Source organism: Anser anser, assembly GCF_964211835.1.
Source record: "Anser anser genome assembly, chromosome: 21".
Lineage (NCBI taxonomy): Eukaryota > Metazoa > Chordata > Aves > Anseriformes > Anatidae > Anser > Anser anser.
This window is the reverse complement of record NC_139742.1, coordinates 7538535-7564057: the sequence shown is the minus strand read 5'-3', so window position 1 is coordinate 7564057 and position 25523 is coordinate 7538535. Positions and strand designations below refer to the sequence as shown.

The window sequence follows — 25523 nt, the reverse complement described above, 5'->3', positions numbered from 1 at the left end:
CATAAGGGCCGTATGTCAGATTATATATGTATTTTTTTTTTCAAAGACAAGAAAGCTGTCAATTAAAAAAAAAATGAGGGAGTTGAATAACTTTCTACAATGAACTTTGCTTCCTCTGTATTTTTCTAGATATTTTAAGACATCGTTTTTCAGGCTACAAGAAGCCCAAACTCAAAATAGAGCTGAACAACACAAAACCGGTGGTACAGCCTCCTCGTGCCAGCATCACGAAGAACCATTTCATTTACTCAAAGGCAGAAACTTTTCCTCATGCGGAAAAGCGAGGCTGATCTTTTGCAGTTCTCCGAACAGATGTACTGGCCTTGATGTCCCCTTTCAAGTTTATTCTTTTCTAAATCAAGCCACCGAGGTCTCTTGTGGACATATGGTATATGGACATCATAGCTGCTGTTTTTCTTTGCGAATGTGCTAGGATCTTCTGACCTGGGGTCATACCAGCATAAAGTTACCATCTGCCTACTCCTGTTACATGATCAAAAAGGAGCGTTTCTGGCTCTTCTGCTACATCAAAACACCACAGGTGGGTAGAATACTGCACTGCTTGCGGTCAGCGCTCGCTGTATCTCATCTGACCTTGAAACTCTGTCCAAAGGAGCAAAAGCAGCGACCAAACCAGGGTTGGAGGAGTGGGTGTAGCACAGTCCAGACAGCACAGCTTGGAAAAGTCCTGCAGCAGGTTTCTCATCGGGGAGCTAAATTAGCCCTTATTCTCCAACCTTCCAGTAATTCCCTCCAATACCCAAATAACCTCAGCACACAAACACTGTGCAAAAATCAGAAGAAATAGCTGCGACTCAAAACAGTATTTCAGTACAACATCTCTGCTGGTGTCTTTGCTAAACACTTCACAGAATTTCTTGGTCCCGTCTAGAAACACAGGGTAAGAGAAAGTTTGAAAGCTAAAATGAAACCAAACCAAAGCTGTTCCACTTACTGGTGGATTATGTTCTCAGGCAGCAAACATTTTCATTTTTAATTAGATGAAGATTATACATGCAGTTTTGTTTTTGTTCACAGATAAACTTTCTTGTGAGGTCAGAACTGTTGAAGAAGCTTTATGAAAATCCTATCCTCCAGCCCGGGATAGAGGCCTGCTGCACATTTTCTCAAATAATATTAGAACTGAAAAACTGCTGTGCAAAAGCAAGGATTACTCCAAAAAGAATCAGAGAAACAATTCGTTTCTGTGTCTAACTTTTGAAAGAGATGCCTTTAGCTGAAATCTCTTCTGGCATTTAAAAAACAAATAAATCATTTGCAACATTTACTAAGCCAACCAATTTCTACTGCACTTCTGATTTGCTGTTATTTCCTGAGATTCTTGACCCCTTCTTAATTTGCGGGATGCCGACAGGTGAAAGGGTTGCTATACCCCTAACTCGGCCACTTTTAGCCTCTTGCACTTAAATCCATCACAGCACAAGATCAGAGCTTAACTGGCTATGAGAAACCACTAACCAAAAGTGCTGTAAAAGCACTGAGCAAATTAACAAGAAACTATTTTATTCCCACCAGTTGTCACAACAGCAGTACCCACAAAGATTCCAAAGCCGTCTATTTTTTTTCAAGTAGCAGAACCCCTTTTGTAAAGATAATTGAAAACACTTGTCACTGGCAGTAGCATCACCATCAGCTGTGGTTCATCAACACCTACGAAATAAACTACTCAAAAAGGATGAAACACACAGACCTTAAAAAAAAAAATCCAAGGCAGGAATAAGAAGCTTGTAGGATGTTAAAAAGCTACTTCCTTGTATTCCGTATTTAGCAGGAACACAACCCAGGTTTTGAGCAATCTGATGCACGTGGAGTATTTTCACAAGAAACAATCACAGAAGATTCACCTTAAGCACGAAGGGAGAGCAAACAAAAGACTTCCACGAAGCACAGCATTTTTGTATCTGCACTATGCACTTCAGCAAACACGTACCACATCTGTGTCGGTAAATCAAAATTAAACCAAGAGAAAAATACAACTGAAACCTCTTACCATGTTCGACAAAGACGTTACAGTGCGGGCCCCCATGCCTCGATGACTCCTTCTTCCCTGCTCCTTTGATAAAGTGCAGGGCAGGCAGACTTGGCCTCCTTTGGTCCCCAAGAACTTTTCCAGGCTGCTGCCCCATAAAGCAGCTATGGGCAGCCTTTCCCAGGACGAGAAGCTTCTGCAGAAGTCCGCGACCCCCAATCTTCCAGGCTGGGAAGGAGCTTTGAAGGAGAATTTCTTTCAGGTGGGTGTGCTGCTTGCACTCACCGTGTAACAAAGTCGCTTGAGGCAAAGAACCAAGACAAGCACGGATTCTCCCAATGCTTTTGAAGACAGCAGCAAGGCTTCTTAGGTGGCTTTATGAAAAAAACAAAAAAGAAAAGTTAAGAGTTCCGATCACGCCGTAACAACAAGTGTCACCAAAGTTTCACGTCGCCATATGCAGCGTGTCTTCCACCGAGGCAAGCAGGATTAGTTCACCTCACACACGAGAAACCACGTGCAGGCTCACCCCGGGCAGGAAACGCTCATTCCCCCCCTGCGACCAGGGTCAAGGTTCCTTTTTTTTTTTTTCCTTTTTTTCTTTTTCCTTTTCTTTTGCATAGCATTGAGTTCGCGAAGGCCACCGAGCCGCCTGCTTGGCTCCGCGCACCGCCGGGTCCCCCCGACACCAGCCCGGCTTCAAGGAGCCCGGCGGGGGCACCTCAGGGCCCGGCGTCCTCCGGCCTCCCCCGGCCTCACCTCGCCTCCTCCCGTGCCTCTGCCTCGGGGCGAGCTGGGGGGGTGCCGGGGGGCCATGGAGGCCGTCGAAGCAGCGCTGGGCCCGCTCTCTCGGCTGCCTGCCTCCGGCCTTCCTCACGGGGAGCCCTCACGGGGAGCCGGGGGCCGCCGGCCTCGCCGGGGGGGAGGAGGAGGAGGAGGAGGAGGAGGAGGAGGAGGAGCGGGGCCGCGGCCGGGCTCCGGGAGGGAGGCTCCCGCACAGCACCCCCGGGAGGCCGAGCGGGGCCGGCTGCATGCCCGCGGGGAGGGGGGGGGAGCCCGGCACGGCGGGGCGAGGCCGAGCCCGGCCCTGGGGAGCGCGGAGCGGGCTGAGGAGGAGAAGGAGGAAGGGAGGCTGACAGGAGGAGGGGGACAAAGCGGGGGGGGGAGACCCCCGGGAGCGGTGAGGGAGATGGCGGAACCCGCGGCGCGGCCCCGGCCGGCGGGCGGTCACATCCCCTTCCGGCCCCTCCTCCGCCATCGCCGCCGCCTCCCTCTCGCAGCCGGGCCCGGGAGGGGACGGGGAGAGCCGGGGGAGCCGCTGAGGGGAAAGAGTTTGGGGGGGGGGGGGACACCGAGAGGGAACGGGGGCGAGGCTGTGAGGAGAAATCGGGGGGGGATGGGGGGGGGCGTGAGGGAAATGGGCGAGGATTTGGGAGAAAATGAGGGAAAGGGGGGCTCTGAGGGAATAATGGGGCGCTGAGGGGATAGGGAACGAAGCCATGAGGCAAATGGGGGTGTCACGATGGGGTGTTTGGGGGGGGGAGGAGGCAGCATGGAGGGGGTGCCCCCACGTTCCTCAGGATGAGGGATATCGGAGGGGAACGGGGTGAAGGGGAAGATGGTGGAAAGGGCAGGTGGGAGAGGTATTTGCTCGCATTACACCACCAAACGATGCGAACTGAGGCGTAAAGCTGGGCTCTTCCCCTACGTGGAGCACAGCCAAGGGCCCAGAAAGCTCACGGCACAGCCCTTGTCCCTGTGCGAGGGCCACCCAAGTCGCTTCCTCCGCCTGTCAGGGAGAGCTGGCTGACCCCCGGACCACCTACGGCCCCCCTGCCGTGATGGGTCTAAGGCCCCGGGACAGCTCAGGACCCTGCGTTCCCCGCAGGGACATGGAAGGATGAGGAGACCTCGACCTGGGCAGCTGCACGCCCCGCCATCAGCTCCGCCACAGGCGGGGATCACTCGTCCTGCCTGCACAAAGGACTTGGCTTCCTCACTAATGCCGTCAGTGGATATGCAAAACTTGACACCAAAAACATCCGCAGAGGCCAATCAAAGAGGCAATAAAACAAATACGATTTTATTCGTGCACCGTGCTGTACCACGCCGGAGTTAAACCCCCCATTGTTCAGCCTGCACTGTGGCACCCGTTAGATGTGCAGCACACGCGTTCCCCACGCTGCGGGGCACAGCCCGTGACGCCGAAGATGTTTAGTTCCTCGTACATTCTCCGGTTCACCTTGGGAATAGAGGAGGGTTGAGGCAGCAGTATGAGGTCAGGGTGTCTTGGTCAAAGGTCTGCGTCTGCTCCCCCTTGACAATGGGAGAACACACAAATGCAATTTCTGCAGTAGCCTCCTGCTCAGGGTAACCATCTGGCCACAGAGTGGCTTGTTTATACGGGCTCCTCCCTTGTGACAAATCCAAACACACTCCACATCTCCTACGCCACACTCAAGGTCCCTGGCTGACATGTATTTTTCATCTTCCGGCAACAGCATTTGAAATACAGCCCTTCTTTCAGGCCTAAGGGATCCTCCACCTCTGCTGCACCCGCCTGCTCCTACATCACTAATTCTCAGCCACGATACTGATCCCAAACTATTTTTATTGTATTTCCCCGTTAGTGACTCAAGCTGCAGGTACTGAGGCTGTTTGTGCTACAGATGCAGTAGAGAGAAATTCTGCAACATTACCCTGAGACAAAACCAGGGCCACAACCTCTCAGCAGAATTTCTCCAGGTTTATCTCAATAATGGAGATCAGCTTTTCACTACAATGATCTAATCTACTCAGCTCCAACGCTGATAGCTCCAACCCTGGCTGATTCCATGGATTGAAGGAAAATGAGGAACCAGCTGTCTGTCAACACAGGCTGAGCAACTTGAGGGAGATTTCTTACTAGATTAGTCAATACCAACCATCCCTTAATGAAAAAGTTACTCCCTTCTGAGCCTTCTCCCTTCTATCCCTTCTGGATAATCTCTATCAGGTACTATGGTAGGACTGAAGCAGAGTGAAATCCAGAAATTTCAGTACCTTCTCCATTTACCTTCCATTACATGTGGGGTTGTTACATCCAACAGCTGCAGTGATATTTTTCTCCATTTCCCTTGTAACAATATCTTAAACCACTTCATCAAATACCAAGCCTTACCACGTTAATTACCAGTCCTCAGAAACCTGAGACAACCATTTCGAGACTGCCTTTAATCTCAGTGGGATTTCAGTATCTTCTAGGGTCTGCTCAAGGCTTTTTATTTATACCATTCACCTCACTTGAACAGCAAAACTGCACACAGATGATACAGAAGTAACATAATAGCAGCAGTAATTGGATTAATAATCCATTAGCACAGATTTGAAATCCCAATGGTTATTACTGGAAGTGAAGGGAGGGGTTGCCGTTCTTCATATTAGTTCATGAATCAAACGCTAGCACCAAGAAACAGGAAATTTATTTCTACAGATGAGTGATTTGTGCTCTAGTTTCTGCAGGCAGCACTCACCAGCAAGGGAACTATTTACTAGCTCCACTTGCAAGCACATCTGTGCTATGTATCAGCCTTGGAATAGGCAGCACAAGCAGGTGCTGTGGCTGCTTTATAAACAGGCTCGATGCTGTCAGACAGCAGTGACCAGAAATCATATTGCTCTAAGCTGTTTTAGTGAGTACATGGGCATTCTCTCTATGTTAATTTTTCCCACCCCGGTTTCAGCTATGATTTTGTTCCTAAACCACAGAAACCATAGTTTCTTCTTTTTCATCCCTCCTTCTTAGCTGCCTAGCAAAATCTCACAGGCTATTTCAAGAATGCGAGAGGATGCTGCTTTTGCTGGAGTCCTCCTCCGCATCTTGAGCACTTCCCATTTCAAAGGCATCTATACAGCCTGCCCATCTTCTTGTGTGGACCTGCCTATGCACATAGGGGCCCTGGCTTCCCCAGTCCTGTTTGCCAAACCTCCCTCAGTCCCCCCAGCTCCTCACTCATCTCTGGTGGGCAACGTCGAAGAGCCATTTGCCATACTGTGGGTCATGACTAACACCTGAAGCCTCTGCGTGGAAACTGGGATGTGCTGCTAGAGCTCACATCGCTTGTGAGGTGGATGAGCACTAGCTCTCAATATTTATCAAAAGAGAAAAGCCACAAGGATTCAGTCAAATCATCAGTAAATGGCTGCTGGGCATGTACTTGTATCGGACATCTTTGAAACTGCTTAGGAAGTTTATCCCTCCCCAGCAAGTTTGTCATTCCCACCTCTTATTACGTGCTGGCTTGCAAAGCTACAGTAGATGGGGTTGCAGGAACTGCCAACAATCCCCTCGTTGAAGCCTTCTCACAGAATTTAGGTCCGGGCTTGGCACTGGCTGAATGTGCAGAGAACAGCAATGACCTCTCGTGGCCATGGAGAAAAATACCAGGACCTTCATTTCCCTGCACAGATCAGAAGTGATCAATAAACAAACCTTTCCTGCTTATGCTCTTCTTCTTAGGTTGAAAAACAAAACTGCCAAGAATCTGGGAGCACGTAACTGGATGAGTCCCATGCCCTTCCCTTTTTAACGCATTCCCAAGGCCAAAATATCAGGAATGCTGCAGTGTGCAGATGAAGCCGTCTAAATCTAGCTTGTTTTTTATCAGGTTGAATATTCATTTATTGAGCATAAGTAATCAAAGTCCATGCTGGGAAGACAGGATTAGCATGAGAAGCCTGGACATGGAAGATAGTTTTAAAAAGATGCTGCTACGTAGAAAAAATAAGAAAAAACATACAAACAACAAGAGAACAACTCATCTGTGCAGGCACATCCTGCTGCAGAGACACCAGCTCCCTTTTCCTGAGATTCACGTTATCAGAACCTGGCACTGTCTCACCTTGCAGGTCTGACAGCCCACATTTGAGAGAACACTTTACCACATTACTGACGGTGCTTTCAAGAGCCTCATAACCCACCCCCAGATCCTTCCTGACCTGTTAGATGCCTGCAGAGAGGTTGCTGAAGGACAGAGCAGCATTTTGCGTTCATGTAAGAGATCAGCAGAACCATTTCCAGATATCAAATCTCTCTGGGAGGTGGTGAAGTACAGTCTCTTCATCTTTTTTTGCCCTTTACCTGACATAGTTAAGTGGCAGAGACAAAAAGAGAGCTACTGGATGAAATACAGACCACTCATTAGCCTTCAAAAATGCTTTCAAAAAAGGGAACATCAGACACTTTATCTCATTGCCTGTACATACCCATAGATGCCTCACAGCAGAAACCGCAGTCTCCCCAAACAGTAGTAAGATAAACAGCTGCTACACTACAGCAGAGGGATAGAAAAAAAAAGAGGTACTCTTCTAACTGGAAGATGCAGAGACTGCTGAAGCTTTCGGTCTCTGTACTGTTCCCATCCATGCTGATGCAGGTAACGCTGGTAGCAGCCTCATATACAGACCTGAAAACGTCACCGTCAGGCTTTCGTCTTCAACCTTCCCAAGTCATCTTGAGGATGTAATTGTTCTAACATTTCCTAAGGAATCCTCGCAAAACTCAGAAATAACAATTCCTGGATCTTGGATGGAATGTTCTACTGACACAGCCCCAGGAATTTAAGTACTGTTTTACAGAGGCAGCATGGGCTAAAGTTTGAGTTTTGCAGCAGCAGAATGGATTACCCGTGTCCTTGCTTGTCCTTAGCCACTGAGCTCCATAATGCTCTACTAAGTATTTAGGTAGCAGCACTGGTGGCAGACATCCAGCCCTTGTTATTTGGAAAGAAATGAAGCAAAGCTGCTGAAGATTACTACAAACACGATCTGAAGCTGCCACCTAGTGCTTACTTTGGACCACAGGCAGAGCAGTCTGAACCAGATGAAAACCAAGGAAAGATTTTTATTGTTCCCAGGAAAAGACTGAGCAAAATTTTTTTTCTTTTGCCTGAGGCAAGCATGAGAACTTGAAACATTAAGATTAGATTCAGGGGGAATTGGGGCAGACTTTTTGATTTTTCAGCCTTTTTAACAACTATAACATTGTGGTGCAAGCAGCTCTAATACGAAACAAATATATATATATACGCACACACACACAATACACATATAAAACAGTTCTAATACGACATCAGAGATCTGAAAGGATATTGAAAGAAAAGCACCACATCCATTCTACACAGGAAAGGCAAGCGACAACATCTGGCTCAGCATGCCCACCTCTAACCAAGGTCCTCAGGCCAGCGTCCTGCTGGGCTCCCTGCCTCCCCCAGCCCTGACACAGCTGCATGACTCACCTTTCCACAGCATCTTGCAGTGAAGCAAAATTGAGAGAAAGCCACTGTGAACAGTGCCAGGCACTTACACACTTACCCTGCATGGAAGACATGCTGAAAATGAAGGTCAAGTCCTGTTTGAAAGGGATGAAGAGCAACAGTGGAAGGGGAGGCACCAGGACACTGCAACCATTCCAAGAGTCCTGGCACAAGGAAACTTAAGCCAACCGTAGTTCTCTAGGTAGACCCAATTCATTCCGGAGGAGGATAAACCAATGCACACGCTCCTGAACAACTACCTCTGTTTCAAAAAATTTATTGAAATATAAAATATTTTTATAGAAAACAATACCGGAGCCTCTTCAGAGGACGAGCTTGCCACATCAGGCATGTAAAAGGGACTAGCAGGACGCACACAGATTGAGAAGGTGCCGCTTACCCGTGGCTACCCGGGTCACGTGGACAGCCACATCCAGTCTCAAACCCTTGAGACATATAAACCATGAACATCTAAACTCACAATGTGGTTATATATGCCCCTTTCCTCCAAAGACTTGTACTTTTGCGGTCTCGAAGAAAGAAAATAAAAACTCTAAGTCAGACTGGCAGATCTGCATCACAATAAAGAAAAATTAAAAACAATTTAAAAGCCTTTGGGAAGGAAGAAACCAATCGCAAAACACATCCCTTCCTCCCTATTGTTCTACACCAAATTCAGGGGCACTAGACACAGCAACAAGGTATGTCCCAGTTGTATCTGTGTCTTCATAAAGGTCAGATATGTACTGCTGTACTAAAAGGCTATTGTACTCCAGTACTATTTAGTACTATCGTACTAAAAGGACTCAGGAGGTATCCGAGGAGTTAAAATGAGCAATTTTGTTAATTTCTGAAGTATGGAATGAATGTCTGGAACTAAAACACTGAAAAAAAATACTGAGAATCAAAAGCTGCCATGGTGGGGCTTCAAATAACTGCTTCTGACACTATCCCTCCAGATCCAACAATCTTTGCCGTGTTTCCAGAACGATCTCCTCCATCACCTCTGGTTTGAGAATATCCTTGATCTGGAGTGGAAAGAAAAGTAACATTGGCACCAAAAAACAACTACTACCATTGCACTCCAAGTTAACTTTGCCAGCCTACTATTTCATATAGAGACCATAAGAAATCAAAGGAGAATCTACTAACAACTCCCAACCTTTACTGAAGGCCATAAACCAGTATTCGGGAAGGGAAAAGATGTCTTAACCAGGAGAACAGTTCAAAAGAACACCCCATCTAGCTGAGTGTACTGCCACTGCGGATGAAAGAAAAAGCCACTTCAGATCTTACTCGTTTATGACAGGAGAACTGCTAATGACTGTCCTGGCAGAACCTACAAACTCACGGAGGAAAGGTGTACAATAGCAAGAGCTGCGACTTGAGGGAGCCTACCAGCACGTGCAGAATGAAGCTATAAACAGAAGGCCAGTCTCTGTACAATACATGATGCTTGCTTTTTCACTTGTTCTCAAACTGCACCTTAGCCTCATACAATCTCAAATGCAATGCTATTTTCACAGGGATCACAGATGGTCCATAATCCTACCCAGCAAGAGATACACAACACGTATCAAAAAATTGAACTATTTCTCTACAGAAATAGGTCGGCTTTGCCAGAGCCAGAACCCTTCAAACTATTTCTGAAAATGTCCAAGGCAATTTATGTCATGTGTAAGGGGGAAGTTCGTATTATCACTTACTACAAAATCCTTTGGAAAGATAAAAAGAAGCCCTACCACATAACTTATTAACTTCAGCAGCAACTGATGCAGCCTTTCTAATCCCCCCCCCCCCAGAGTGTGGAATAAAGTGTACGGCACTAGCTTCTGTACCTGATGAGGAAGGGATGCCTCATAGCAATACAGGATGCTAGTGTCAAAGAGCATCAACTTCTGAGTAGCCAGAGCCACAATGCAGTTTCGGAGCCGTGAGATCACCTCCCGGTCAGACAAGGGAACTGGCTGAGGAAGGACAGATGAAAAGAGATGAATACACACGGAAATCATGCAAGCCTATTGTAAAAAATGTTTTGCCACAAAATCTAATACCCACTTCTTGAAAGCCTCAAGTTATTTGTGTGCCTCTTGGACCACGTTAAACTAGCAAAGTACCATTGGTAGAACAAGGTTCGTCATCCTCCGTGTCCTCTCACCTCCAGGTTGGTGGTGAAGCCCCCTGCCTCTTCATCTTTCTGCTCTGTGGTTGGGTAGATCCAGATGAAACCGTTGTTGCCGAGGATCACAGATGCACCACAGGGCAAGTCGTGGAAGTGAGTCTTCTGGCGTTTCACGAGGGAGGGCGAGACCTGAACGAGCACACCCTGGCCAAGCTGAAGAAGAGACCACGACACTCAGCGTGAGGGACACGAGCCACCATGGATAACATCAAGTCACTGACATGCACTCCATTTTTGGTCAAAGAACTGGTCAATTTTAACATCCTTTCCTGTGAAACAGTGAATATAAAACCTGCCTGCCTCTGGGAGTGCTGGAAGGATTAGCTAATGCCTGTGCAGTCCTTTGAAGATGAAGAATACTCTAAGTGCTTAGCACAAATGTTAATAATATCTCGATCGTAACTAGACATCAACCATCCCTGCAGAAAAATGAGGACTGAGAGGCCCAATTTAGAAGAACACTTTCCCTCTTAATCCAGTTGCTGTCCTTCACCCTTTGTGCAATAAGCACACTTCGCTTTCATCTTTTAAGTGCTAATACCCTCGGTCTAGTAATCCTGACTGCAGCCTGTGCTCCAATGGCCCCTTGGCTTATTTCAATGCGCAAAACCAGAGATAAATGCCGACTGCGTAAAGCCTAAAATAGAGCCCTGGAGTGAGAAACAAGTCACAGGGGCAATGACCTGCAGAAGAGGAATGATAAAGTTTGAGCCAGAAGATTTTTCTCCCTGGGTTTCAACTCCCAAGCAGCTAGTGGGGGAAACAGGACTCACAATCCGTAACAGCGACAGCAGCAGTTCAAAGCGCACGCTCTCTGTGTTGGGGAACTCTTCTTTGTGTTCCAGTGTGGGAGCTAAGACTCTTCCTAACCTGCACAAATGGGTTATAACACCCTGTTCTTCTCCAGAGCTTTTCTTAAAAGTCTCCCCAAAAGGCCAAATCACGCTGTTACCTTGATATAAATCAAATAAATTCTACTGACATGGATAGAGCTGTGTTGTATTTAAGAAAGACCTGGCATTCTAACACAGGACCACCAGCCTAGCTATAACTTTCTGATATGCTAAACGATACCCTTCACCAGAGCTCTCTTCAAAGTGACATCTCCTCTTCTTTCTGCCTTTCTCACACCCCTCTTTTTGTAGCAAGGAGATGCCATCAGAGAAAGAGCTCTAAACTGCTTCCACTTCCAGCCAGTTACGCAGTTTGGGAAATCTAAAGAGTGCTCAGCACCACGACAGACACTCATGTAAGCCAAATGGAACAAAATTAGGCCAAGACCGAGTGCTTTTGAAAAATTTACCTTCCCGTATTTCAGACTCCGGGTGTGCAGTGATACAGCTCCATCAGAAAAGACAGACTGGACTTCTGCCTGTCAGGGCCAGTTAAGGAAACAAGCTCCCTACTGCTGCTCAGAGCCAACAGCCACCAGCTGCTCGTGGCAGAGAGCTCTCTGTGTCAGCCAGGCTTGCTGAGGTCTAGGTGTTCCCCCCATGCCCCCTGACTCTTATGTCTGAATGCAAGCGGTGGAAGGATACACTGATGAGGTCCCCTTCCTGCAGATAGTCCCTCATTGCAAGCTCGTCTTCTGCCGATCTCCTTCTCTGAAAAGAACAATGCCAGAAAAAATTACACATCACTAAGAATTAGAAAACATTAATTAATACCTATGCTAGGGGGGACCATCTCTTTAGGATGCTGTGAAAAATGCAATCTGGTCACCAAGGAAAATCAGGTAAACTGGTCAGCACACCTTCAAATCACAGAAGCGTTTATGTCAAAATAACCCTAAAAGTTAGTTACCGCTACAGACCCTCCTGCAGGAACAAAAACCAACACTACTTGTGTGCTAACTGTGGGACGGGCTCTCCAGAACTTCCTGCTGTGGAAGCAGAACAAGACAGGGCTCTGGCACTTCTCTGTACAAACTGCACTCACCAGTTCCCCACCAGGTAAATTCATAGATGACAGCAACAAGACTGAATCTAGCCTGGAATTGGTTTCCACTTTCCATCGTTTCTGCTGAACCTGGAAAAGAAAAAATCTGTTGCTGTACACTCAGAAAACTAAGAAGATCTCTTCAGAGATCTTCAGGACCTGACAGCTTCAAGCCAAAAGGCCACAAGCAGTGATGTGACCACAACAGCCCACCCCAGGACCTGCACAAGTGCTTCTGTTGGGTCTGCACCAGCACTGAGACAAGCGGGAGTTGAGACAGCACTGCAGCCTACTTTCAGCTTCACCTTTTTGAACAAGCACACGCTAACAGTGCCTCTGTAACCCAACATATTCTTCTCTGTTCTCAGTAGGTGTTTTATTCAATGTCCTGCAGACTAAAAGAGCGTCACATCCAACCCTGCAAGCACTCGGCTGTCCCGCAGCACCAAGAACCACAACGCCCTGACACCAGCATGCTTTTAGGAGCCCCCTAAAGTCACGCCTCGAGCAGGGCAGCACAGGGGGGGCCTGCAGGCTTTACCTCCGTGATCCTCCCAACCACGATGTCGCCGACTTCACCGTTGTACCTAGCGGAGGGACAGAAAGCAGTTTAATAACTACTAATCACATCTTTTTCCACAGCAACCACCCACACCTTGCCTCTTGCATCACCCCCACCATAACCGAGGCCCTGGCGCTCACCTGGTCTTCAGCGCTTTGACGCACACCAGCTTGTTCACCCTCTCCACAGCACCGGCCACCGAGGCGATGAGCTTCTCCTCATCCACGTAGGTGCCATGGCCCCTGCGGAGGGAACGGGAACCTGAAGAGAGCCCGACATCGGCCGGCCCCCGCCTCCCCGCCGCTTACCCTCACCGCCGCGGCCCCCACCTCATGTAGCCCGTGTCCGTGGTGATGGTGTCCCCCGGCGCCACCAGGTGCTTCTCGCCGCCCCGCGGCCCGCTCGGCGCCGCCGCCTTGCGGGATACCGGCAGCCTCATGGCGACGGCCGCCATCTTGGGGACTGGCGGCGCGGCGCCGGCGCCCCCTTCCACACGCGCCTTCCGGCCGCCGTCTTGGCTGCTGGCAAAAAGCACGCCTGAGGCGTGGGCGCCGCCATCTTGAGTGAGGGCCGCTGTGAGGGGGGGAGCAGCATCAGGTGTAGCACCGCCTTCGTGCTGGGCGGCCATTTTGGTTGCTGGCACGAACGGGAGGCGGGGGCTTCACTGCGTTGGTATCGAAAGGGAGAGGGGGGCCATGTTTAGTGCGGGCAAGCCGCCTTCACCCCTGTGCCAGGCCTCTGAGGTGCTGAGGCGGGGGGCCCGCACCGGCCTCGCCTCACCCCGCAGCGCCGGCCTGGGGCTCCCCGAGCCCCCAGCCCCTCAGCTCGGGGCCCTGCCCTGCAGCCCAGCGCGTTGAGCCAGGCCCGGCCCGGCAGCCATTTCTTACCAGGGGAATTGGCTGTGGGGAAACACAGGCGCTGCTGCTTCGTACTGGTGGCGCAACGCAGCCCTGTGCTGCTGAGGCTGTGGTGGAAGGGGATCAAGTCAGCAAGCAGGGAACAGAGCGAAATGTTCCACCTGAAGGAGAGCAGCCCGCCCCCTCCCCTGACTCTTAATTTCTGCTTATGTGTGTGTGTACATGTAAATTATTTCCCTTTTTTTTTGGAGACAATGCTGTGATTGTCTCCCAAGATGAAATGAAGGTGCCTGGAAGAGCTCCTCCAGCCCCGTCAGCGAAGCGCAGAGGCTGAAGCACACACCACGGCCGTGGAGGAGCCAGGCAGCGAGCAGAAGAGCGGCCCGACCTGCGTTACACAGCAGAGCCACCCGCCCAAGTGATGCCCGTAATGAGCCCACAGCCTGTGTCTGCAGGGAAGCGTAGTGCCCGAAAAGCGCTCTTGAAGGATGAAGGATTTACCCTTGGCAGAGCTGCTCTAACATTAAATAATACATTTGCGTGGAAGTTGTGTTCATTTCCTTCAAACACCAGTTAGAGTCTTAGAGCTGCTGAGAAAATACGGAGGAAAAAAAAAAGCCAGGGCTGACCCTCCGTGAATGCTTCGGTTCCTCAGGACCAAAATCAAATATTATTTCAAGCAAAACTTGCACCCGTAGCGTGTCGCAGCTGAAATATGACTATTATTTCACGGAAGGTATTAAAAGATATCAACAGTTGTTGTTTCAAACAGAGGCTGTACAAGTGGAGGCAGGGAGGGACCAGCCCAAATAGTACCACCCCATCTGTTACTAACGTGAACGCATCCCTTCGCTTTTGATCTGCAGAATGGTTTCTGTTTCCTAGAGCTGATCTTTCCTCTTCTCACTGCTTGGTCCAACAGTCGACGCTACATCCACTTATTTGCCTCATGTTATTTGAGACTAACTCTTCCTGATCGCTATATTCTTCCACCCAGCACAGAGCAAAATAAAGCTCTCAACACTATCCATCTTCTAAATGATAAATGTTCCAAGTAATTTTTATTTAGAATACAAGAGAGAGGTACAAATGTATTTACACTGTGTACATATACAATCAAATAATATATAATATCAAAGTTTTGTAAATAATGTTTTACATAAATATTTACAAAGTTAAAGTGACAGGTTTTTTTTCCTTTTTTTTTTTTTCCTGGAAGTAAAACACAGTTTGTGAGAACTTTATACACCTTAGACTTATAATTAATATTAGAATACCTTCTTTCAAGCTTTATGATACACAGCTCCTCTCGCATGTGGCAGGACTCCAGAGGGCGCTTGGAGTTGTCCTTGGGGACGGAGCTGGCCCAGGGACGGGTTTTCTGTCCCCAGAGGGCGGCAGAAGGAACAGCGACACGTTCCCCCACGGCTGCAGGGAGCGGTGGGGAGCGATGCTGGAGCAGCACCCCACAAAACCTGCCCGTGGCTGGGCACTCCCGGTGGGCACGTCGTGCTGGGGGCGTCCCTTGGCTTGTCCCCTCCAGCACGGCACCCCGACCCCATCACCCGCAGGCGCCGGGCGAACCCCAGCGCACGGCTGGGGCCGGAGGAAGGCAGGCAGGGAGGCCGAATGCAGCTCGGGGGGGAAACACGACCGTTTGCTGAATCAGGGCTCCCCAGGAGGGAAGCCTGTCCCTTGGGAAGGGCCACCAGAGAGAAAGCTGGTGGCCCCAGCAGGGCCGTGCCACGTCTCTCTGCTGGGCACTTGCTGGGGCAGAAAGAAGGGGCAAGAGCAATTTGTCTTTCCACCAAATTATCTGCAAAACCCAGGCGCGATTCATCCAGGCACAGCCTTGAGGCTGCCCCAGCCCGCCCGTAGTGCACCAGCAAATCCACGAGGCGCCGCGCCGTGCCCTGCCCGTGGATGCACCATCCCTTCGCCCCTGTCCCCCTGCCAGCCCCGGGGACAAGCAGCTCACCTTCTATCACACCCCCCCTCGGGGAGCACCCAGCAAGGTGCAGCCCGCAGAGCTGGGGGGGGGGGTCCCTGTCTCCCCTCCCACCACACCCCACACACACGGCGATGCTCCAAAACGAAACCAGCGCCCCGCTCACCACGCAAAGCAGCCCTGCCTCTGCCCCCCAGCTCTGCCAAGGGCCCCCGGCTTTTTGCATGTCTCAGCGCCAGTCTTTTGCCCGTTGGCAGCGGCTTTCCGAAAACCCGCTGCCGTGCCGGGGCTCACAGCACCATGGTGGGGATGTGATGGGCCAGGGAGGCAGGATGGGGCACGGGCAGGGCAGGGGAGTGAGCCTGCAGGGAGGCGTTGGGGGGCCGGTGGCGGGCACTTTTCTGGTGCGCCCGCAGCCCGGCGAGCTGGGAGTAGGCACTTTGGCAAACCTGGCACTTGTATGGCCGCTCGCCAGTGTGCAAGCGGACGTGGTTGCGGAGGGTGGAGGACTGGCTGAAGCGGCGGTTGCAGAAGCGGCACACGAAGGGCTTGTCCAGGGTGTGGATGCGCATGTGGGAGCGCAGGTTGCTGCGGGAGTTGAAGCCGCGGTGGCAGATGACGCAGCGCATGCGCCCGGTCGTGCTGGCCCCCGTCTCCACCGCGTGGAAATCCTCTGGGGACGACAGACGCAGCGGTCGGGTGCTGCCCTCCGGGCTCACCCCCATTCCTGAGTTGCCCGCAGGGCTGACTGCCCTAAATAACCACCCCGTGCCCCCTCGCTGGCTCCCCTGCCTGCTGAGGGTGCCCACGAGCAGACACAACCAGCCCCGGCACTGCAAGACCTCAGGCTGGTGTTTGTGGATTTGGGATGGGGACAGAGCCGGGAGCAGGCTCACCCCAATTAAGGTGAGGGGGGATGCTCACGCTGACCCGTTTCCCCCACAGAAGGGGATTTCACACGGGATGCGCTTTCCCCCTCCTTTGGCTACCTCTCATTTCTCCTGCACCTACATGGCCAAAGCAGCCAGGGTCAGAAAGCAGGGGTGGAGCGAGGTGGTGCTGAGGGTTTGGGGCAGGCACCTCCCCGTGCCCCTGCCCGGGTGCCCCCAGCCGCACGCCGCAGCCACCCGGAGCAGCGACGTGGGCGTGTGATACAGGAGGGTGACAGGGAGCTGCCAGCAGTGACATGCCTCAGTGCCAGCTTCGCCCCCTGCCCTGCTGGGCTCTGACCCTGCTCACACGGAGCGGGGAGCACGGAGGGGCTCGGCTCTGAGCCCAGCTCACCCTTTGGGTGAGCCCCAAAAGGGACCCGCTGCCTGCCTGCAGAGGAGCGCCCCGGGGAACCACCGAAACAGGCAGAGAGTGAAAGCCCAGGGAAAGAAAAGCCTGCGCTGGGGATTTGGGGAAAAAACAGCTTGTGCTGTTAAATGCAGAGCAGGAAAATGTGTGACTGCATCCCAGCATCTCGCAGTGCGTCAGGGCTCCCTCCCTGCCCAGCAGTCGCTGGTCGCAGCACCAGCACTGGCCAGGGACAGGTCGGCATGGAGGTGGTCCCCAAATCCCGGGGACCTGCCCCAGCTGCATGGCTCTGCCTCAGGGAAGATGGGCTCTGCAGTACAGCCGAGGCAGATCAGCCTCTCCCAGGAAGATCGTGGAGCCAGGGAGAGCTACGTGGGGTTGTGTGCCCGGCATGGGGTGCGTTGTGCTGCTCGATGTTCCCCGTATTTGTCCCCAGAGAGCTGAGGGGGTCCCTGCCCCATGCCCACCCCTGCCCTCAGAGCTGGGGACAGGGTGAGCAGAGAACAACACGGATGCCGTGCCCGTGTCTGTCTCTGACGTTACTTACCATGCTTGTTCTTCTTCTGCTCCTCTTCCAGCCCCGGCACGCCCGGGATGCCCAGGAAGGTGTTGTGGGAGTTCCCGTACCAGACCAGCAGCTCCTGATCCGGAGGAATCATCTGGAGAGAGACAAACAGACAGGGGTGTCGGGATGGCGTGGCTCTACCCGCATCCTCAGCCGGTCGCTGCGGACCCCTCTGGCCGTCCCCCATCCCTAAAAGATCCCGCTGCCAGCAGGTCCTGCTGGAGGTCCCGGCGCTGCCCGTGCTGCAGTGCTGGAGGCGGTGGCACAGCTCAGCACCACGCACCGCCGGCACAGAGCTGCACCTTGGTGTCCCCCAGGGCCAGGAAGGTGACAACCGGTGACCTGGCAGCGACGGAGCACAGCCCCTGCGGTCCCTGCAGCTCAGGGAGGCGAGGACGCAGCAGCGCAGAGAAATAAGCCATCCCACAACACGCAGCGAGGTGCAAGACCCCAGAGCAGGCAGCACTGACGTGGGCACCCAGCTCAGCGCCCCCGCACGGCGCTGCGGCTCTGAGCGCAGCCACGGGCACCCCCTCGCTGCAGGACACGCGCGGCATCGCCCACCCCACCGGGGTTGTTTTAGCAAGGCCGTGCCGGCACTCGGGTGGAAATGCAGCTGCAGCGAAGGGCTCGCCCAGCCCGGGGGGGCGGAGGGGAGCATGGCTCGGGGGCGAGATGCTGCCTGCACCGAATCCCAAGTGCCTGCAATAGCCCAAGCAGATCCAGAGGGCAGGAAGGGCTCTTTCACCAGCCCTGCTCCCAGGAAACGAGGGCACCCCTCCTGTCCCCAGTGCTGCGGTTCTGTTCCCCGGAGCGAGCAGCCAGGAAAAGGTGCCCAACCTCGCCACGCAAAGCAGCCGTGGCTGGGAGCACGGACGCTCTCACACCAGAGCGACTGCACAAGGCAACACCAATAAAAAATAACCCTAAAAAAAAAAAAGTGTATGCTTTTCCCTTGCAGGTCCCTAGTGTTAAAAAACTAATTTAGGAATGAGACAGTCTGCTGTTGCAGAGGCCGGCTTTCCGTACGCAGAGTGGTTCAAGAAAAGCACCATTTCCACGAAACGCGGATCATAAGTTAGATCACCGTAGCACTGAAAATGTGCCTGATTTTAAGTAGCAGAAAGCAGTGGCAATCGGACTCCATATTTTTAAGTCTCCCTCTGTGTAAGGACCTCACTGGGGCTGCTGGGCGAGAGGCTGAGACGGAGAAGCCGATATCGCTTCCCCTTCCAAATTTGTGCCGTTTCTCTGCATCATTTTCTCTTAACAGAAAGTTAATTATTTTTAACATAAATAAAATATTGTTGGAAGGATTAAAAAAAAAAACAAGTGCATGCCTGCGTGCACACCGTGGGTGTGCATACGTGTGCATGGTCTGCGGGAGCTGGTGCACATGCCAGCAGCGCGTTCACATGCATGCACCCCAAATCAATTTATATTACCCCCTAAGAACCTCGTGGCCTTCGGATAGAAGGGCAAAGCTCACTGCCCTCACTGTATCTTCCAGTATTGCATTTTCCAACTTGGAATTGCTGAGGAAGAGGATGGGAAAAGCAAACCGCCGAGTAAGGGCAGGAGCGAGCAAAACCGCATGAAAATACAAATGCCGAATGGTGAGGAAGGCACCCAGTAAGCCCAATTTTGTGGTGGGCAGGTGGGAAAGGCGTCCTAAGAAGCACAGCGCTGGGGTCCCAGCGCAGCGGGGCCGGACGGCTCGCTGGTGCTGGGCCGGGAGGTGGGGAACACCCCAGGGCCAGGGGGGCTCAGAGGGGTGACGGTGCCCTTGCAGGTACCTGCTGCTAGCCAAAGGCACCACCAGGAGCAGCGCCGTTCGCCTGCCCTGCCCCAGTGAGGTCTCAGTGCTGGGTTTGCAGCAGGGCCAGGTGGGTGCTGGGGGGGGACACAAGGCTGCGAGGGCAGGGAGCTCGCTCCCATCTGAGACGCTGCGTTTGTGCTAGGGGATTAGCAAGCAGGGAGAGCCACAAAAGGCAAACCTCTCCTGCGTTTTCTTTTCTTCTCGGTGTGCAAACCCCAAGGAGTTTGAACAGGCAGCGGGTTTTGGACCGCAGGGGTGTGCGTGCACACAGGCGTGCTGTACAGGCACCGGTGGGAAAGGGGAGCCCGCAAAGGACGCGGCCCCAGACCTGTCATGCACGGCTGTGACCCAGCTCCTCACCCTCTTGGTGCTCCCCTTCCCCACGCTCTCACCGGGAAAGCCCTGGCCCCTTCCCCTCCCCGTGGCGCTGCAGCAGGACACAGGCACCTCTCATCCCCACGTCCCCACCGCGCAGGGTTCGACTCTCCACATTTCAACTGCGCTGCCTGTGCTGAGGGAATTAAACTGACCTGCTCCGGTGCTCAGTGATTCAGTCCAGCAGGGAACGAGCCTGCGGATTAGTTATCGCCATGCGATAACCCCCTACTCACACCTCCCCACGTACCCATCTCACCTGCCCCATTGCCCTGCATAGGCAAGTCCGCAAGGGCCGACACGCCGCTGTGCCCCGAATTACACACCTCTGCACGATCTAAGGATAAAAAGCAGCTAAGCTAATGCCACACCGGGCACAGCCGCCCTCAAGAATTTCAGGTCTTAAAACTGGGCGCAGCTAAAGCCTGCGAAGGGAAACCCAGGTTGGGGAGAGCAGCACGGAGGTGCTCAGGGCTCCTGCTCGCAGACCCCGGTGAGGGACACGCGCCCTCCCGCAGCAGCAGCAGGGCTGTTCTTCCCTCACCCCCCTACTCGCCTTCCCCACCCCACTGCACCGATCCCAAACCCTGGTGCTGGCTCAGCGCAGGGTTGGCCGTGGTCCTCTCCCACGGCCCGCCTGCTCCTCTGCCAGCCACCGCAGGGGCCAAAGGATCGGGGGAGCTGCTGCTGCCTACGGTGCCCGCGGGCGCTCGAGCTCTTCCCAGCCGCGCTCCCTCTCCCCGCAGCAGCAGGAGCTGTCCCCTCGCACCGCTTTAAGCCAGGGCAGCTGCCCGCCGACATCTCCCTGCGCTACTGCCATCCTCCTCCTGCAATAGGATCATTTTACGGGGATGCTGCACATAAGCAGGGCTGGTGCCCACCGTCGTGCTACTGGCACCGCGCAACTCATACGGGCGTGGGGTCGATGCTGCCGGGGCAGCCGGGCACTCGCCTCCATCCTGGCACCCGCAGCTTTCACCCCACACCCTGGGGCATCCCTGGGACCCAGTGCTTGCCCGCATGTTGTACAGGAGCGTGAGGATGAGCTGGGCAGGATGAGGCCCTCGTCCGCAGCAGGATGCCCAAGGCACGGCTGCAGCGGCACCGGTGCCGCTCCCTGCCCGGATCCCACAGCCCCGTCCTCCTCCTGCTCCATTTGCACCTGGAGCCGCTGCAACCCCCAGGTGAAAGCTGCGGAGCCAAGCGCAGCCGGCACCCAGCACCGGGCATTCACAGGACCCCCAGACTTTTCCCTGCTGCACTGAAGCAAGTTCTGCAGGTGCAAAAATCCTGTTTTTCAAGACAGCATCAAAACCCTGCCCCTGCCGAGCCAGGATCGCAGCCCTTTTCACATTTTATGCCCCAAAACAAGCTTGGGCAGCGTCTGCTCTCCCCGTACTCAGCACAACTCACCCCATGTTCCCTTCTGGTGGGCTCAGAGAAGAGAAGGGCACTTCGCTGCCTCCCTGAAGCCCGCGCAATGGTATTTCCCCACGGGTCTGGGTGCCCTGCGCTCCCACGGGTGCTCCAGCAACAGCCCCATGAACAAGGGGGGGATCTGCAGAGGTGGGTTCCCAGCGCCCTGCTCCCCTCCTGCAGCTCCCCATTGCCTCCCAGCCCCGCGTACCTCAATGGCCTTGTAGAAGATGCTGTTCCCGATCTGCACCACCTCCAGGTTCTGCTCCTGCTCGTTCCGGGCACATTTGATGTAGGTCATCCAGCTGCGGTGGTCCTCCTGGCTGGCATCGATGAAGTACCGCACCGTGCCGTCCTCGTTGAAGACCTGGCAGGGGGACACAGCACTCGGTGGTGGCACTGCCCGCAGCGGACCAAGCCCCTCCACCTCCTGCACGGGGATCGCGGCGCTGGGGGATGCTCTGGGATCACGTCCCCGGCTGGGGACAAGCCCCAAAGCACCACGGCCTCGGGGCTGAGACCCTGCAGGCAGCCAGGAGCCGCTGCCTCCAGACAGGAGGTGCCCGACCCCTTCCCGATCGCGGTGCTGGGTGCTCGCTGGGTGGGCACGGCTGGTTCTCTGCCCGGCTCCCTGCCTCAGTGCCCTTCTCGGCGGAGCCCAGCCGGCAGCTCAGCCCCAAAGGGGCTGCTCAGCACCCTGCCACCGCCTCGGGGAGAAGCGGCGTCCCTGCGAGGAGCAGGAAGGGGCCTGCCGGAGCTGGCCCTGCGGGAAGATGCTTGGTGGGGTGGCAGAAAAGGTGAGGCAAGCTTCTACTCTGCATAAAATAATAACAATCGGTGCAAATTGGGCAGTCGGTGAAACCAAAAAAAGGAGCAAAACCCCTTCTACTGGCTGTGATGCCCTGGCAGCTCAGATCACCCCAAAACCCACGGCTTCACTCAGGGTAACCACACCGGGGCTGGGACAAAGCAGGGGACGGGCAGAGCCGGTTTCACCCACCATGCATGCTGTGGGGAGCTACCAGGCGGGCGTTTCACCCCAAACGGGGAAGGGCAGGGCAGGATGCGACCCCACAGCATGGGACACGAGCAGCAGGGGTTTGGGGCTGCTCCGAGAGCGCGCTGCAGGAGCCTCGCACCCACCTGCAGCCCCACGGGTCCCCTAAAGCAGCCTGCCCTGGGGAGAGCCAGGGGAAACTGAGGCACGCAGAGCTCAGGACAAAGCCCCGGGGGCCGTTACCTCCCACATGAGGTTGTTGTTCTTGCACAGGTCCACGTGCTCGGGCGAGATGACCCTGCCCGTGAAGGGCCCCATCTCGGTGCCCGCCTTGATCCACGTCTTGGAGAAGATGCCGAGCCCTTCGCCGGGGATGGAGCTCTGCGCGATGATCACCTCCGACGGCAGCACCAGGCTGGACAGCTTCTGCACCTCTGAGGGCGGCGGGGACAGGGGTCGGCGGGGACAGGGGTCCGGCCGCTGCCTCCCCCCGCACCCCCCCCGCACCCCGGGGTCCCCCCTCGCCGCCGCCCCCGGGCCCGGCCGCGCTGTCCCCGGGCCGGGGCCGGGGAGGGGGCGCGGGGAGCCCGGGCCGGCACCCCCAAAGCGCCGCTTTGTGCCGGGGCCGGGGCTTTTAACGGGCCGGGAGGGCTCCTACAAAGCGCTACAAGGTTCCCCTCCAGGGCATTGAGCCGGTACCTGGGAAAAGCGGCCCGGGCCGGGCGAGGGAGCGGGGCTGAGAAAGGGGGTTAAATGGTGTCTATTTCGGCCCATCCAGCAATTTGTCATGCCGTTAAAGTGATCTGCATTCATTAAACTCAAGCAGAAAGAAATTGCTAATTCTAAATTCATTAGTCCTTTAGGAATGCTGTAGCGCTACATTGTGCCTGAATGGCGCGGGGGCTTGTTTAAAAGGGCCCAGGAATTCCTCTTACAAAATGGGGAGATGAGATGGTTGACATATCGTGAATGGAAATGGAATTAGCCTTCACGGTAAATTAAGAGAGGAACAGAAATCCGAGAGGGAGGTGGGAGAGGAGGGGGAAAAAGGGAGCCGGGACGAGAGAAAGGACATTGTGCGGGGCCCTGAATGCGGCCGGGGGCGGCTCGGGGGGAAAGCGGCGGCCCCGACCCCCCCCCCCCTGCCCCGGCTCAGCCCGCGGCCGAGGTGGGAACTTTCTCGGGTCAAGCCCGAGTCAAAGCGGCCGGCGGCGAAGCCCCGACGGCGGCGGGGCCGGGCACTCACCTCCGGAGAAGGACTGAGCCAGGACCTCGGCCGTGAAGGCGGTTTTGGGGCCGCTCTTCTCCTCGAAGAGCTGCTCGCCCAGCACGTTCCGCCAGCGGCCGTAGAGGAAGCTGTGCAGGATGTCCGACGTGATCACCTCGGCCAGGGCCAGCCCCTGCGGCTTCAGCCCGGGTTTGAGCACCAGGGCTTCGGCGGGCAGCACCGAGCCCATCATGGGGGCGAGGCGGCGGCCGGGCTCCGTGCGGCTCGGCGGCTCCCGCCCGGCTATATATGAGCTTCATTGACCCTCCTAATTGGTTATTAATGACCTCCCTGACGTTTGCCGGAGAGACTGGGGCTGCCGGAGCGAGGCGAGCCGTCGGAGCCCCCCTCCCCTCCAGCCCTCCCCTCCCCGGGGGTGGGGTGGCTGGAGGGAGGGACACGGCGCTCACACGCTCGTATACATACACACACACATATACACACGTATACACCCGCATACACACGCACACATACATGCACACACGTATAAATTCATATACGCACACACAGACACACGTACGCACACATATGTGCACACACATACATTCATAGACACCCATATACATTCATATACGCCCATATACACACACGCACACACACATATTCACACGTACACACACATATACACAAGCATACACACGCACTCACACACCCCGGCTTGCCCCCCCGGCCGAGCCGAGCCAAGCCGGGCGCAGGACCGGGGAGCGCCGTCGGGCCCGGCTCGATCCGGTTCGGTTCACTCCGGTTCGGCGGCTCCGGTTCGGCCCTGGCGGCTCCCACCCGCTGCCGACGCTCGTTTTGCGGGCAAAACTCGGTGTTTTGGGGCCGCGGCTCGCCACAACGAAATCCGCGCCCCCGAAGCCCCCAGACCCGGTTTCTCGGTGCTGTTTGGCCCCCCTCGGCCCGGGCCAACGGGCAGAGCCCCGAGGACCGGCCCCGGTCCCCCCGAGTGGGTCCCGGGGGGCTGCGCCCACCCGCACCCCCGCCTCGGCACCGGCGGCCCCGCTGCGCCTTTGGGGAGCGACCCTCGGGGGGGGGGGACCCGCGGTGCCCGGTGCCAGCCCGGGGGGAACGAGCCCTGGGGGCCTGGACCCCTCTGTACCCCCCCAAAAATCGGGGGCCAGTCCCCAAAGGTGGAGCAGGGACAGCCCGGCCGGCCCCAAAACGTGTGTCCCAGGGGGGATTTGGGGACCTTGTGCCGCGGGACAGGGGCTGCGGACCCCGGTCCTGTCCCCTCCCCGGCCCGGGGCCGGCTGCAGCATCACCGGGGCTCGGCCCCCGCAGCACCCCCGTCTCTGCACCCCAAAACATTCCCCGGCCCAGCCAAGGGGCTCACGCTGCCACCCCCTCTCCGCCACCCCCGCGGCCCCCGGGGGGGTCCCCGCAACCGCGACCCTCCCCTCCCCGAGGGCCCGCGGCTTTGCTGGCTCAGCAAAGGGTTAATCTTTGCTGGATTTAAACCCAATCCTGCTGTGTCGGAGCTTAGAGCCCTCTCCTCAGCCTTGTTCTTTTGATTTTCATGGGGACGAGGGGCTGAAGAGGGCTGGGCCGGGAGGTGGGGGGAGAAGAGGACGGGCCCCCAAATTCCTCAGGCACTCAGAGCCCGGCTCCCGCACCCCAAACGCAGGGAGGGGGCGAGGCACGGCTGCCCCCAACCCCCCCGGGACCCCGCAGCCTCCGCACCCCAGGGCCCCCAGCAGCACCCCCGGCGGGCATTTTATAGGGTGAGCGCCTGGGGCGGCTTCTCCCCTTGCTTGGCGTTGCGAAAGCGATCTCACAGCCCAGGTGCAGCCGCTTATTCCCATGAACCCACCCAAGAAAAGGTGCAAGCGGCAGGAATCAACCCAAATTTTCGGTTACCGGGGGCGTCTGCTCGGAGAGAGGCAGCGCTCTTCCTAGACAGGGAGGGTTAATAACCCGCCCGGGGTCGGTTTGGGTTTTAATGGATGTAAATAGAAGTTTATTTCGGTTTTCTGCACTTCGAGCGTAGCGAGCCGCCAGCCCCGCATCCCTGC

The 25523-nt window shown here is 54.9% G+C and overlaps 3 protein-coding genes across 5 annotated transcripts in view; all 3 read right to left on the bottom strand.

Moving 5' to 3' along the window:
• The window catches only part of ABL1 (ABL proto-oncogene 1, non-receptor tyrosine kinase), a 75260-nt gene extending 72123 nt beyond the window's left edge, over window positions 1-3137 (bottom strand). The window contains exons 1-2 of one of the 3 annotated variants that reach the window (XM_083806921.1): window positions 2520-3137; window positions 2012-2364 (exon numbers count right to left, since the gene is read on the bottom strand). In XM_083806921.1, coding sequence (XP_083663047.1) covers window positions 2012-2364; window positions 2520-2611 — 445 coding nt within the window. In that variant the 5' untranslated portion in view covers window positions 2612-3137. Of the gene's footprint in view, window positions 1-2011; window positions 2367-2519 lie in introns of those variants that run through there. The other 2 variants (XM_083806922.1, XM_083806924.1) reach the window with 2 other exon arrangements.
• A 5411-nt stretch (window positions 3138-8548) lies between these two features.
• On the bottom strand, window positions 8549-13490 carry EXOSC2 (exosome component 2). Its single transcript, XM_083806919.1, has 9 exons — window positions 13295-13490; window positions 13106-13207; window positions 12945-12990; window positions 12404-12493; window positions 12004-12069; window positions 11769-11837; window positions 10442-10618; window positions 10122-10250; window positions 8549-9311 (listed from the first exon to the last, which is right to left on the bottom strand). Exons 1-9 carry the CDS (start codon window positions 13417-13419, stop codon window positions 9231-9233), a joined length of 885 nt encoding a protein of 294 aa, XP_083663045.1. The 5' UTR covers window positions 13420-13490; the 3' UTR covers window positions 8549-9230.
• Window positions 13491-15474: 1984 nt separating this feature from the next.
• On the bottom strand, window positions 15475-24008 carry PRDM12 (PR/SET domain 12). Its single transcript, XM_083806920.1, has 5 exons — window positions 23488-24008; window positions 22485-22675; window positions 21456-21611; window positions 17617-17728; window positions 15475-16443 (listed from the first exon to the last, which is right to left on the bottom strand). Exons 1-5 carry the CDS (start codon window positions 23699-23701, stop codon window positions 16061-16063), a joined length of 1056 nt encoding a protein of 351 aa, XP_083663046.1. The 5' UTR covers window positions 23702-24008; the 3' UTR covers window positions 15475-16060.
• Between the last annotated feature and the right edge of the window lie 1515 nt (window positions 24009-25523).